The 15,507-nt window shown below is 40.9% G+C and overlaps 1 protein-coding gene across 2 annotated transcripts; it reads right to left on the bottom strand.

Annotated features, from left to right (window-relative positions):
* Positions 1-10,682: 10,682 nt before the first annotated feature.
* Positions 10,683-14,466, bottom strand: orai2 (ORAI calcium release-activated calcium modulator 2). Of its 2 annotated transcripts, none has more exons than XM_084169753.1 (3): positions 14,266-14,466; positions 12,753-12,988; positions 10,683-12,482 (listed from the first exon to the last, which is right to left on the bottom strand). In XM_084169753.1, the coding sequence occupies exons 2-3, from the start codon at positions 12,981-12,983 to the stop codon at positions 11,883-11,885; spliced, it is 831 nt and encodes a 276-aa protein (XP_084025879.1). In that variant the 5' UTR covers positions 12,984-12,988; positions 14,266-14,466; the 3' UTR covers positions 10,683-11,882. The 2 variants fall into 2 exon arrangements, with proteins under 2 accessions (XP_084025879.1, XP_084025880.1); XM_084169754.1 differs by having other exon boundaries at positions 14,310-14,447.
* Between the last annotated feature and the right edge of the window lie 1,041 nt (positions 14,467-15,507).

The raw sequence follows: 15,507 nt of genomic DNA, 5'->3' as shown, positions 1-15,507 counted from the left end.
CTCATTACCTGTATAAAAGACACCTGGAAGCCAGAAATCTTTCTGATTGAGAGGAGGTCAAATACTTATTTCCCTCATTAAAATGCAAATCAATTTATAACATTTTTGACATGCGTTTTTCTGGATTTTTTTGTTGTTATTCTGTCTCTCACTGTTCAAATAAACCTACCATTAAAATTATAGACTGATCATTTCTTTGTCAGTGGGCAAATGTACAAAATCAGCAGGGGATCAAATACTTTTTTCCCTCACTGTACGTTTGATTGGTGAAACACAGTCACGTGGTAGAGCCTTAGCGGAAGTCTCTCTCTCTCTGTCAAAATAAAACATTAAAATAAGGCATAAAGACAATGACGCGTAGAATACCAAAGAGGTAAAGAGAAAAGTAACGACCTCATTGTAGCCTAATGAAGCGGAGTAAGAGTACAGTTTCTTCTTCACAAATCTACTCAAGTAAAAGTAAAAAGTATAGTGATTTAAAACTACTCCTAGAAGTATAATTTTTTCAAAAACTTACTCAAGTAAATGTAACTTGTTACTACCCACCTCTGGACACTGTCCTCTCCACTTCTGGTTTTGTCTTCTGTTACCGCTGTATCTATGTCTATATCAAAGCCAATCAGAGGTGTCCGATGACAGGGTACCTCACTGAACTTCAGCACCTCATCAAGATTTACTCTTTCCCATGAGGGACTTTGACAGTCATGTCACAATTACAATTTATACTTTAATTGATTTGTTAGTTATTGATTATATCCCTTCTGATCATTTGTAAATAATTTAAGGCACCAACATATCCCTAGCACTTATGATAGTTTAACACGGGTGGTTTATTAATGAGTAATTAACACTTCATTTAATTACACAAGGTCAGAAGTAGTTTCGTCTCATGTTCAGTTTGGAACATTCATTGACCTTTCTCAAAACCATGCCTTAGTAATTCAGCTCATTTCACCCAATAGTAAATATAAAACTAGGGCCTATCCCTGTTTGTTTTGCTGTACATGGAGGAACAATAAAGCCATGTTCACACTGCAGGCCTTAATGCACAAATCTGTTTTGTTTTTCAAATACGTTTTGGAATACTGACTGTCCAAACAGCAAGTTACAAGTGTCCAAATCGGATTTGTGTGTATTCAGACAGCAGTCATTTGCTGACATGGCTATGCTAGTTGTCATATTAACAACAGGTGTGTGTTCTATGGTGTAGGCTGATTGATGTTGGTGCTTCCTATCACTCAGAAGTTTTGTAGCAAGCTAAGGTGACAACAATGACTGCCATGGACGTTTCCCAGTTGCTTCGAATGTTCAAAATCATAGTGTTTCTTCAAACAATTCATCTTTATTTAATTATTGCAATAATGAAACTGGTCAACCATACACTCTAAGGTGGAAGGCAGAGAGCTCAACAATACAGAGGATTTATATAGCAATCTAGGAACTGCTGAGACATGGTTGATTCCACTCCTCCCCGGCGCACCTGGGCTTCACAATCACTTTGTGTCAAACTTGTGGTCGAGTGAACCGGGTGTTGTTTACCCCACACTGGCTTAGTTTCTTAGGAAGAGGATGCTTTAGAACAATAGTCTGTTTCTACTTCTTGAGCTATCTATGGTTGCCAGATGTGTCCTTGGCTGTACGCTCAGAACGGTTGTGGGGAGTGAAAGTGGAAAGAGGAACCAACCTCTGTTCCTTTAAACAGAGAACTCTTTACTATTATTCAAGTTTCTAATAGCTGGTTACAAATGATTATATACACACTTGTCTGCAGCAGTTTCCCCACTCAATCACAAACCTGCAGGTTGAGTTCAATAACTACAGGCAGATGTATGGCAAGATGCTGGAGGAAGCTTTGAATAGGTCAGTAGCCTACAGAGTATGATAATGCAATTGCTGAATTTATGCAGATGTTCTAAACTGTGTTTTGATAACTTTGAAATGTAGTAACAGGTCCATGTAGAATAAACAACCCTACATAATACTATAGAAGCAGTTCTAATATAACAATGTGCACCTTTCATCTTTCATTGTCGTTCCCGGCTGACACAGATACTGTGCCTATCAGCATTTTGTTTTGTGGTAATGGGGTTACATTGGAAAACATGTCATTAGTCATACCTTCCTGTGTGGTGTCCTGTATACAAAAGGAGGTCCCTGTGTGCAATTCAAAATTGATTAAATAAAAAAAAATCCTCTCACCCCTCATTTTTTTTGTCATTGGCCTACACACAATACCCCATGACAAAGTGAAAACATGTTTTTAGAAATGTGTGCACATTTATTGAAAAGGAAATACAGAAATATCTAATTTACATATTTATTCACACCCGAGTCAATGCTTTGTAGAAGCACCTTTGGCAGCGATTACAGCTGTGAGTCTCTCTGGGTAAGTATAAGCACTTTCCACACCTGGATTGTGCAACATTTGCCCATTCATTATTTTCTAAATTCAAGCTCTAGCAAATTGGTTGTTGATCATTGCTAGACAACCATTTGAAAGTCTTGCCATAGATTTTCAAGAAGATTTAAGTCAAAACTGTAACTCGACCACTCAGGAACAAAGTGAATTGCTTTGCCACATTTTTTGCAGTATTACTTTAGTGCCTTGTTGCAAACAGGATGCATGTTTTGGAATATTTTTATTCTGTACAGGCTTCCTTCTTTTCACTCTGTCAGTTAGTTAGTATTGTGGAGTAACTATACTGAACAAAAATATAAACCCAACATGCAACAATTTCAAAGGTGTTACTGAGTTACAGTTCATATAAGGAAATCAGTCAATTGAAATAAATAAATTAGGCCCTAATCTATGGATTTCACATGACTGGGCAGGGGGGCAGCCATGGGTGTGCATGGAAGGGCATAGGCCCACCCACTGGGGAGCCAGGCCCACCCAATCAGAATGAGTTTTTCCCCACAAAAGGGCTATATTACAGACAAAAATACTCCTGTTTCATCAGCTGTCCAGGTGGCTGGTCAAAGACGATCCCCCAGGTGAAGAAGATGGATGTGGAGGTACTGGGCTTGTGTGGTTACACGTGGTCTGCGGTTTTGAGGACGGTTGGACATACTGCCAAATTCTCTAAAACGCTCACGGTAGTGAAATGAACATTACATTTTCAGGCAACAGCTCTGGTGGACATTCCTGCAGTCAGCATGCCAATTGCACACAAAACTTGAGTATGACACAACTGCACATTTTAGAGTGGCCTTTTATTTTTCCCATCACAAGGTGCACCTGTGTAATGATCATGCTGTTTAATCAGCTTCTTGATATGCCACACTTGTCAGGTGGATGAATTATCTTGGCAAAGGAGAAATGCTCACTAACAGGGATGTAAACAAATTTGTGCACATAATCTGTGAGAAATACGCTTTTTGTGCATATGGAACATTTATTTTTTATTTTGGCTCATGAAACCAACACTTTACATGTTGCATTTATATTTTTGTTCAGTATACAATGTTGATCCAGCCTCAGTTTTCTCCTATCATAGTCATTAAACTCTGTAACTGTTTTAAAGTCACCATTGGCCTCAGGGTGAAATCCCTGAGTGGTTTCCTTCCTCTCCAGCAACAGAGTTAGGAAGGACGCCTGTATCTTTACAGTGACTGGGTTTATTGATACACCATCCAAAGTGTAATGAATAACTTCACCATGCTCAAAGGGATATTCAATGTCTGCTTTTTATTTATTTATTTATTTAATCTACCAATAGGTGCCCTTTGCGAGGCATTGGAAAACCTCCCTGGTCTTTGTGGTTGAATCTGTATTTGAAATGTACTGCCTTGACTGAGGAACCGTACAGATAATTGTATGTGTGGGGTACAGAGATGAGGTAGTCATTTAAAAATGACTACCTCATCAAAATGACTACCCTCAATTATCATGTTAACCACTATTATTGCACACAGTCCATTCAACATGTGACTTGTTAAGCACATTTTTACTCCTGAATTTATTTAGGCTTGCCATAAAAAGGGTTGAATACTTAGACAAGACATTTCAGCTTATTTCTTATTTATTTTAAATTTCTAAAACATAATTCCACTTTGACATGGGGTATTGTGTGTAGGCCAGTGACAAAAATAATCTACATTTATTCAATTTTAAATTCAGGCTGTAGCAAAATGTGGAAAAGGTCAAGAGGTGTGACTACTTTCTGAAGGCACTATGTTGAAGTTTGAATAGGTCAAATTAAACCTACCCAATTTTGTTCTGCCCATCAACAACCGTTGGTGAACAGGCAAGAGGTGTTTTTTGTATTTTATTAGGATCCCCATTAGCTGTTGCGAAAGCAGCAGCTACTCTTCCTGGGGTCCACACAAAACATGACATAATACAGAACATTAATAGATAACAGCTCAAGCACAGAACTACATACATTTAAAAACATCACACAGACTACATATCAATACATACACACAAAGTCTAGGTCAAATAGGGGAGAGGCTTTGTGCCGTGAGGTGTTGCTTTATTTGTTTTGAAACCAGGTTTGCTGCTCTTTTGAGGAATATGATATGGGAGTTCCATGCAATGATGGCTCTATTTAATACTGTACTCTTTCTTGAATTTGTGGGACTGTGAAAAGACCCCTGGTGGGGTAAGTGTGTGTGTCAGAGCTGTGTGTAAGTTCACTATGCAAACAATTTGGAATTTAACACATTTCTTATAAAAAGAAGGATGCAGTCAGTCTCAACTCTTTGCCAAGAGACTGGCATGCAGAGTATTTACAGTGCATTCAGACCTCTTCCCTTTTTGTTACGTTACAGCCTTATAAAATTGATTAAAATACATTTTCCCCCTCAATCTACACACAATACCCCATAATGACAAAGCGAAAACAGGTTTTTAGAAATTTTTGCAAATGTATGAACAATAAAAACTGAAATACCTTATTTACATAAGTATTCAGACCCTTTGCTATGAGACTCGAAATTGAGCTCAGGTGCATCCTGTTTCCTTTGACCATCCTTGAGATGTTTCTACAACTTGATTGGAGTCCACCTATGGTAAATTCAATTGCTTGGACATGATTTGGAAAGGCACACACCTGTCTATATATGAGCAAAAACCAAGCCATGAGGTCGAAGGAATTGTCAGTAGAGCTCCAAGACAGGATTGTGTCGAGGCACAGATCTGGGGAAGGGTACCAAAACATTTCTGCAGCATTGAAGGTCCACAAGAACACAGTGGCCTCCATCATTCTTAAATGGTAGAAGTTTGGAACCACCAATACTCTTCCTAGAGCTGGCCGCCCGGCCAAACTGAGCAATCGGGGGAGAAGGGCCTTGGTCAGGGAGGTGACCAAGAACCCGATGGTCACTCTGACAGAACTCCAAAGTTCCTCTGTGGAGATGGGAGAACCTTCCAGAAGGACAACCATCTCTGCAGCACTCCACCAATCAGGCCTTTATGGTAGAGTGGCCAGACAGTAGCCACTCCTCAGTAAAAGGCATATGACAGCCCACTTGGAGTTTGCCAAAAGGCACCTAAAGGACTCAAAACATGAGAAACAAGATTCTCTGGTCTGATGCAACCTGAATGCCAAGCGCCACGTCTGGAGGAAATCTGGCACCATCCATACAGTGAAGCATGGTTGTGGCAGCATCATGCTGTGGGGATGTTTTTCAGCGGCAGAGACTGGGAGACTAGCCAGGATCGAGGGAAAGATGAACGGAGCAAAGTACAGAGAGATCCTTGTTGAAAACCTGCTCCAGAGCACTCAGGACCTCAGACTGGGGCGAAGGTTCACCTTCCAACAGGACAATGACCCTAAGCACACAGCCAAGACAATGCAGGAGTGGCTTCCAGACAAGTCTCTGAATGTCCTTGAGTGGCCCAGCCAGAGCCTGGACTTGAACCCCATCGAACATCTCTGGAGAGACCTGAAAATAGCTGTGCAGCGATGCTCCCCATCCAACCTGACAGAGCTTGAGAGGATCTGCAGAGAAGAATGGGAAACTCCCCAAATACTGGTGTGCCAAGCTTGTAGCATCATACACAAGTAGACACGAGGCTGTAATCGCTGCCAAAAGGTGCTTCAACTAAGTACTGAGTAAAGAGTCAGAATACTTACGTAAATGTGATGTTTTAAATTTTTTATAAATTTGCAAAAATGTCTAAAAAACAGTTTTTGCTTTGTCATTATGGGGTATTGGGTGTAGATTGATGAGGATATATTTTTATCCATTTTAGAATAAGGCTATAACATAATAAAATTTGGAAAATGTCATGGGGTCTGAATACTTTCCGAATGCACTGTAGCCCTCTGATTACAATGAAGAGCAAGACGTGCCACTCTGTTCTGGGCCAGCTGCAGCTTAACTAGGTCTTTCTTTGCAGCGCTTGACAATAATCAAGATAAGCCAAAACTAGAGCCTGCAGGACTTGCTTTTTGGAGTGTGGTGTCAGAAAAGCAGAGTATCTATTATGGACAGACCACTCCCCATCTTTACAACCATTGAATCTACAGTACCAGTCAAAAGTTTGGACACACCTACTCATTCCTGGGTTTTCCTTTATTTTGACTATTTTCTACATTGTAGAATAATAGTGAAGACATCAAAACTATGAAATAACACATATGGAATCATGTAGTAACCAAAAAAAGTGTTAAACAAATCAATAGTGTTAAATCAAAACATATTTTGAGATTCTTCAAATAGCCACCCTTTGGCTTGATGACAGCTTTGCACTCTTGGCATTCTCTCAACCAGCTTCATGAGGTAGTCACCTGGAATGAATTTCAAATAAACAGGCGTGCCTTGTTAATTTGTGGAATTTCTTTCCTTCTTAATGCGTTTGAGCCAATCAGTTCTGTTGTGACAAGGTAGGGGTGGTATACAGACGATAGCCCTATTTGGTAAAAGACAAAGTCCATATTATGGCAAGAACAGCTCAAATAAACAGAGAGAAACGACAGTCCATTACTTTAAGACATGGTCAGTCAATTTTCAAACTTTGTGTCGTCTTCAGTCCAGCCAGAGTCTGTCAAAGAACAGGAAGTTTCCAAACAGATGAAAATATGGTTTTTGGTGATGGCTAGCAACTTGTAAATTATCCATTTCTATAATTGAGTACTTAATGTTAAATACACATTGGCTGTTAAGCCAATTATAGTATAGAACTGTTGCCTCGTTTAATTTTGTAATGGTAATCATGTTTGTTTATTATAATTGTTAGGTTGAGGTCACTAGCTACAATGGGATCTTCAATCTAGCCTAGTTTTTAGCTAGCTTGACTTGCAGGTACGACACTGGTGTAAATTCTACAGTTATGCTCTGTGGGTGTCACTGAGTAGACTGATACTCCATTTCATTGATCCACAATCCATTGGTAAGGCTGTACAGTGAAAAGTATGCCCCTGATGCAATTCTGAAGTCTAATACATCCACAGTGAGATTACATTTTTACTTAGTCAAATTGTCTTCAATTTATATAGTAGTCAAACTTGTTTAGCATCTAGTCCAAATATGGCATGATGCCACTATTTGTTTCCGTTTGCACATTCAATGAGGTTCTCTTATCTTGAAGGCGAACTGTATTTCCACCATTGTTAATCCTTATTGCGGCTAGCTTCTCATAGCTAAGGGAAGCAAAGTGGGTCAAGTTGCACATTGAGTTTAGCAAAAACCGCATGATTTGTTGACCATTGTAATCCAAACCCAACTTCACTACTTGTGACGCATGGAGGTGCCAAACTCAGTTTTAGATGACAAGAAAAATACACTTTGTAGTAAATTTTGACACTAGAATAAAATGTTTGATGCCACATAGGCCCTTTTGAAAAGGATTAGTTGGATTTTAGGGGCAGTTGCTCTTTACTGCAGTAGTGTCTGTTTTTAACAAGTCCAATTTATTACAACATGACAGTAGGGGTATTCTTCAAATTAGGCTTCTAATGCAATATACTCCCTTAAGTTGTTGATTGTGATCCATCCCCAAAATTCAAAAAGGTACTCTCACATTTGAGCCAGCTTTGTTGCAGGTGCATGGTAACAATTGAACATGAGAAAAAAAAAAAAAACGCTCACTGCCCTTTATTATGCTTGACGCATCTGCCTCAAGGCCTTCGTCAAAACTTTATTAACATGATCTTCCCCAAAAGGCCAACAAAAAGCTATTTCAAGCCTGCAAGGTCCCAGTGGATTCCTTCAGTAAACAGCAAAGACATCTGAAGATTGTCAAAAGAACAAGGCCGTTAATAGTTGGTATTCAATACTGCTATACACAACTAAAGAGCTACATCTAGCTAGAATCAAACGAATAAACAATCCCCTTGATAGCCCAGGCTGAATCATTTTATCAATAGACTGGGACAGTTAGTTAACCCCAGCAAGCTTGTCCTGTTGACATGAACCAGTTGTTGAATAAAATATTAAAATCAGATATAAATACACTGAAGCTATATTTACTCCTTTGCTAATCTAGGTGGACAAACGGGCACTTTTCATTAACATCTCTGCAATGGATTACATTTAGAAACCGTCATGCAGCTTTAGGTGAACGTGATCTATTGCGGTCTGACTGGAGAGTTCCCATCCAGCCCCCTCATTAAGACAACATCAGCTAAAAAAAAGGTTCACTCATCTCCCTGGAGTCCAGCCCACTATGTTTAGAGTAGAGTCAAAGGCCATTTCCTTAGGACACTAGCCTTGAGAAGAATGTGATGCACTTTGACAGAAGATCAAGCGCCTCTTCAACCACAATAGCCACTTCTGAAACAGAAAACAGCATATAAAAGCGGTTAAAGGCTAGACAGCCATTCATTTCAAATGTCCAACCAATTAACTTGCAGGAAATTGTAAGCTTATATCTATGCAAATAAGAGCCACTGATGCAAAAAAATAACGAGTCAACCAAGGAACCCTTGCAGAGGACAAACTGTTTCAAAAGGTCAATGTACTTTGCATTGTTTGGGTTCAACCCATCAAAGTCGCTGTGTAGAAATACAGTTCTAAGATGCACACCAGGCTCACCCCACATTAGTGGAGGATGCGGTCAGAGGGCATTTAGATTGAATAGGTTAGAGAGAAGATTACAACCAATCACTCCTTAGTCAGTGACACCAGGGTGACAATCCCAAGTCAGGAAATGAGTCACCTCATCATAGTTTGCCAAAGCCTAATGGGAATATTTTCCATTTGAAATGGAGTGTACATGGCCAGGGTGACTTCAGGAAATTAAGGCTGCATTTACACAGGCAGCCCAATTCTGATATTTTTTCCACTAGTTGGCCTTTTGACCAATAACAGATCTTTTTCAGAGCCGATTGGTCAAAAGACAAATACAACAAAAAAAAAAAATGAATTGCCTACTTGTGTAAACACAGCCTTAGGATTTAGTTTGCGGGCTACATGCCATTTGCTGCAAAGTTACATTTATGAACTGGTTCCATGTCCCGAATAGCCCCCTGTGATGTTATAAAATACTACTCAGTTCTAAAAATCAGAATTCAGCAGGATGAGATTAAACATTTGGGTATTTGCAGGAAGTCAAACAGCTCATTTAGATATAACAGCTCAGAGAGAAGATTAAAATCTATCACACTTTGGTCAGCAACACCCTTGAGTGTCAATACCAAGTCAGGAAATTCTTCATTTTATCATCATAGCTGCAGCAGTGTCAGAATACCATGTTATATGCCATTTTGTTGATACTCATTAGGTTAAAAAGCAGGAACTATTGTAGACGTCACTCCAAAAGAAACCAAACCAGTGTCTAGACACATTTTACAAGATTAGCATCTAACCATTTGGTCATTGTTGAAGTAAGAACTACGTGATCAAAAGTAAAGAACACATACCCATTTAGTCTCATCCTCCTTGCTACATCAAAAACATAGTCAGAGGCCTTGTAATACACTACACTATATAGTGGTGTGGAGCCTTGTCCATCCTGTAGTAAGAGAACACATCAACACAAGTCGTGTGAGCCATCCTTTTAAGTAAACTAACTTGATTGGATAGTGTGTACTTGGGGTGTTATATTGGCTATTACTTAGGACAATAATTACATGTCAAATTAGTGTAATGATTACACAGCTGTAAATGTTGTGTAATTTAACAAACCAGGGCCAGGATTGGACAACCACAATCACTATGGTAGCATCTCGAGTGTAGCCCATCATCAGAAGAGCAATTTGGCTGTTTCTATATATCACAGGTGTGTACCATCTGGCACTCTTGAGACATGGAAGGATAGGCTTTTCAGTTTATGCATATTACAGAGAGAAGCCAGACAATAAAATAGTCTGATTCTTATTAATATATCCAAGCTGTCTGGAACATTAAAAGTAACATGGTGTAATGTTTTGTTGGCAGCTATTCAGAAACATTATCTTATGTTAGGGAATATTGCCAAATTGGATGGGGGCACAGCCTGTCTTAACTTGAAGGATCTGGGAATGGGATCATCTGTATAACTCTGGTATACTATATGGTTGTGTTCCTCTGCTCAGACGTTGCTGACGCATGTCAGCTCTTACAACGCCTGGATAGGTATTTTACGTATAAGCTAACCAAATGTTATAGCAATCTGGCGCCCAATGGCACAGTCGATGACGTGGCACAGAACCATTGGTTGATGCATGCAACGTCTGAGTAGGGAAACACGACCTAGGTCTTCACAAGATATTGTCAGCTCATAAAATATAGACAAGTATGCAGAGTAGGGCATGGAAATAACAAAATAAGATGAGTCTTTATTGAACATTCATTGACAAGATATGAAAAGACATGCTATTCCACAGAACCTTTAATAGACTACAGTGCACATAAAGCAGTAAATGTACCACAATACAGCATGGGTTGTTAATATCCAAAATAAGTAATGTTTTAACAAATTGACAGCATTGTTTTCCCATCAACATACAATCCTTTTGTTTGGTCAAATAAACTTTTTTCAGAGGGGACATTTACAACAATTAAGTATGACCTGAAGAAGAAAACAATGCGTAGGTTGAAGAATTGCACAGACACCTGACATACCAGTATTAACACTAACTTCCAAACTAAACTACAACTGCATTTTTGTATTTTTCCACCACATTGAAAGAAAGGAGATTCTTGGTCAGAAAAATCTGTTTGGAATGTTATCTTCATTTCTAAAAAAATAATCTTCCTTTAAGCAGAGAAATAATATTTATTCAAGAGAACTGGCACCGTTGACTGTATTTACATTTACAAGCAGTCCTTCACTAATATGAGCAGATTACAAGTCTTAACATCAAGGCACCGTAGCTATTCACCATCTTTGACACCATAAAGAACTAACAGACAGTTTATAGGCCTGGGAGGGATTTCTATATAAAATATGGATTATAATGCAGATTCAAATAACATACTCCCCAAAGCATGTCTACACACAGCATTTGTATGTGTGCTCCTGTTGCTGTCACCTACTGAGAAACATTACACTGTTTGGTGCAGCATGAACAACTTCAAAAATAAATGGACTGTTGTTTCCACCCGCTTCTGTATCTGCTTACAGCTATGATCTGTGTTAAACATAGCCTGGCATGAGCACAATAACACCACCTTGTGAGAACAAGCACATGAGGTGAAGTTTAACATCTTATTCGGTTTTCACCACTTCCTTTATGAAATGTGGAGAGATGGCACAAATGAACAAATAACAAAATAGCCCTCAAGATATTCTGTAGAAGTCCCTTTTTAATTTACCTCAATACAACAGATCCTACTGCTCTCAGAGACAAGATACTATTTTCCAAAACAAACATACTCTAATCTTTGACTTCAAATTAGCGTGGATACATTCGTAATCCTCCCACTTATTCAGTGGAATTTTGGTGCTTCTCAATGCCAATGAGAGAAGGCATTGAGTGGACAGAAGAGCATAGAGAGAAGAGCTAAAGAGCTCACACTGCCTGTAGGCCTCTCTCGCACCCATCCAACTGCACCTTAATCTTGTGCAGTTCCTCAATCTCCTGATGGTGGCGCTCTGTCTTGTGGCTCACCAGCGAGCGGTAGAAGTGGATGGTGAATACCACAAAGATCACCCCCACCGGCACCATGATGATGGTGGAGGCCAAGGCCGCCTGCCAGCCGCTGTGCCCTGGCGGAGTGGTGGACGGCACGGCGGGGCCGCTACAGTTCACCTTGGATAGTGCCAGTTCGGCGGCCGCCACAGCCACCTGGTTGGGGACACCAGAGTCCACGGGCAGGAACTTGATCCAGCAGAGTAGCACCACCTCAGCCAGGAAGAGCAGGATGCCCAGGGCGGTGGAGAAGCCCCAGGCCAACTCAATGTAGTGGTGCATGCGCTCGTGAGGCGACTCACTGACCGAGTTGAGGTTGTGGATGTTGCTGACCGCCTCCACGTGCGGCAGGATGCAGGTGCTGATGAGCAACGCGAATAGGTGTACAGCCACCAGCACCGTGGTGCACACGCTAAAGGCGATGAGGAGCATGCGCGGGTAGTTGTACTGCATCTCCAGCTGGACCTCCACCATGGCCACCTAGCACGACACAAGCACATCACTATCACAATCACAGTCCACCAGCACAGTGAAAGGGATAGCTACTAGCATACATTTAAAAACGGCCTACTTTTCAGACTGGTTCACATGCTATTAATAGCAGCCTGGGAGTGAGTGTGCTTTTTCCTCAAGAGGTTTATCTGAAAAATGTCTGTTTCCAGTGATACAACATACAGGCTGCCAGGGAAATTGATCTTGAAAACAACTTTGAAGGGATTATTATCCCTGGAAAACAGTGGGGTGACTCACCATAGCAAAGCCTGAGAGCAGGGCTGAGGTGCGGCTGGAGGCTTTCAGCTTGGCCCGGCTCAGGTAGAGCTTCCTCCATGACAGGGCCTGCACAGAGTGGTGGTTGGAGGTGACCAGCTCCAGGTAGCTGCGGCGCACCCAGTCCCTGTAGTCCATCCCTCCACCCTCCGGCATCTGTTCTGAGCCCCCCGGGGCCGGGGAGCCCATGGGCACGTTCAGCTCACTGCTCATGGCAACTAGCAGACAAGGATGGATGACAACATTAACAACAAATATATTTATTTGTTTAGAGTTCATGTTTATAGTCGATGGGCCAATTTTACAGTGTGGTCCAACATTTGAGACACTGGCTGAATTATTGAGACCCATATCCAAAACTAGACTGCACACTTATCTGGGATTCCCTTGTTTTATGAGTGGCTTTCATCACCTATCATCAGTTAAGAGCCAAAAAAACATGGCTATTGCCAGCTACACCAAATCTTGAGCAATGAGTGCTTGAAAGTATTGGTTGTGCCATAATGCCAGCTGTAGCAAAAAAAAGGTGCCAGGGTTACATCCTAGTTAATGTTGGCTAAGAATTTAACTTGTGTTTGACATACATACATACATACATACATACATACATACAAGATACTAGAGATATATTTTTTTAACTCACTGTAAAACGTCTTCAATTTTTAGTGATACAGCTACACCCTTGTCAGGAAAGTTCAACCTGACACGACCATAATGTCTAGTAGGCAAATTATTTATGGCTTAACAATTTATTTTGTGCTGCCTGTATTAAGGGTATTGTTCCCACACAACCATATTTCCATGTTACAACGCTTGTTCACGAAGACAGACAGAAGACAGGCGACCACCTGTGCCAATTAGCTATCTAGCGTGCTCGAACACCTGTGTGTAAACGTAACTAGGGAGGAAGTGTAGTTCGTTGGCTGGAGGCACACAGATGTATGGAAATCTGCTACAGTAAGTGTATCTTTTTTATTTGAAAGATACTTTCTCGCCGATATGAAAGATATGGAACTTATGTTTCGAAAACGATATCAAAAGCGATGAATGACGTTTCAAACGTGAAAACAGAGCGTCGAGATTGTAGTTCACTTGGTCCCACCGGTAGGCGGTGCTTATAGCTGAGAATCCTTGGGATAAGGCAGAATGGATTGGGTTCTCGAGAGCAAGGTAAATATCTATAGCTAGTTAAACACCCACCAAATTATTATATCGCGTTCACGTTAGCCAACTGTTTTATTGCTTTCTAGCCAGCTTCAACCTTGCTCTCTGGCTAGAATAGGGTGGAATCAACAGCGCGTGGAATATCAACTAGCTAGCCATGTCATCATAATGTTTATTTCAGTTATATGTTATGTTATATTCCAGCGTCCATCAATCCGAGGTGTTGCTACGGCTACTCATAAAATATAGACGATGTGACTTCCTAGCATCGCGTTGGTGAAGTTATTGACAAGCTCAGTAGGCTGCTACACAATTATTGATATAGTTTTACCTTTTTGCCAAGACGTCCTGTGACCTATTAATGCATCCACAAACCTTAGTGAACTTCGATGAATATGAGAGGGTGATTAAAATACGGTAACTTGCTGAGAGAGACTTCACTACAATCTTTCCTTCGCACTCACTGTTATTTTATTCGGGAGCATTCTGGTCACGTGACCAGGGCTGCGTTCAGTACGAAAACTTCATCGCTGGATGTTTTATTGCGGTTGGCAACCAACTAAGGTGCATTACCGCCACCAACTGGATTGGAGTGTGGACCAGATACAGGGAAGGTCTAAATCCTTCCCAATATTCTCGTCTCCAAGGAAACGAAATACATAATTAAATACTACATCCCCTGAAGATTTCCCCAGCAGTTCACTTAATCTTGGCTCTTCAACCCCATTACTCCTCAAATCTAATAACAAAAACTCCTGTTCCCGCCCATATTTCTTGCACTGAAATAGGTGTTCCACTGTCTCCATCTCCTCCTGACAATGATTACACCTCCCTGTTGGATGTTTCCCCACCAATTTCTCGTCCTGATGACCTCCCTGCCCCCAACTTTTCCTGAATCTTACAGTATACATGTCTTCCCTTTCCACAAACTCTTGCCATTTGTTTTTAACCACTTTTTAATCAACTCCTTGGCTTCTGCTTTACTAATTGACAATTCCATCTCAACATTAGGATGTTTAAGAGCCTGCTTGGCGATAACATCCACCTCCTCATTCCCCTCTACTCCCACATGAGCTGGTACCCAGAAGAACATCACAAATACCCGCATCTGTCTCACCCTATGCAATCACTGCAAAACCTCATACAATACATCCTATCTGCTCCGAGACACAAATGAATTTCAGCTCATCAGTGCTGCACAGGAGTCAGCAGATGACTACCCTGTCTAGCCTCACTACCTCCACCCAAGAGTATGGCCATCAACTCCATTGTGTAAACAGATAAATTATATATTGCTCTTTTTGTCACTGCCACCTTACATTTGACATTTTAGTCATTTAGCAGACACTCTTATCCAGAGTGACTTACAGTTAGTGCATACATTATTTTTTATACCGGCCCCCCGTGGGAATCGAACCCACAACCCTGGCGTTGCAAACGCCATGCTCTACCAACTGAGCTACATCCCTGCCGGCCATTCCCTCCCCTACCCTGGACGATGCTGGGCCAATTGTGCGCCGCCCCATGGGTCTCCCGGTCGCGGCCGGCTACAACAGAGCCTGGATTCGAACCA

The sequence above is a fragment of the Coregonus lavaretus genome, assembly GCF_964263955.1.
Source record: "Coregonus lavaretus genome assembly, chromosome: 10".
In the NCBI taxonomy this organism is placed as follows: domain Eukaryota; kingdom Metazoa; phylum Chordata; class Actinopteri; order Salmoniformes; family Salmonidae; genus Coregonus; species Coregonus lavaretus.
Note: the sequence above shows the minus strand (reverse complement) of the source record. Positions and strands in the feature narration are given on the sequence as shown.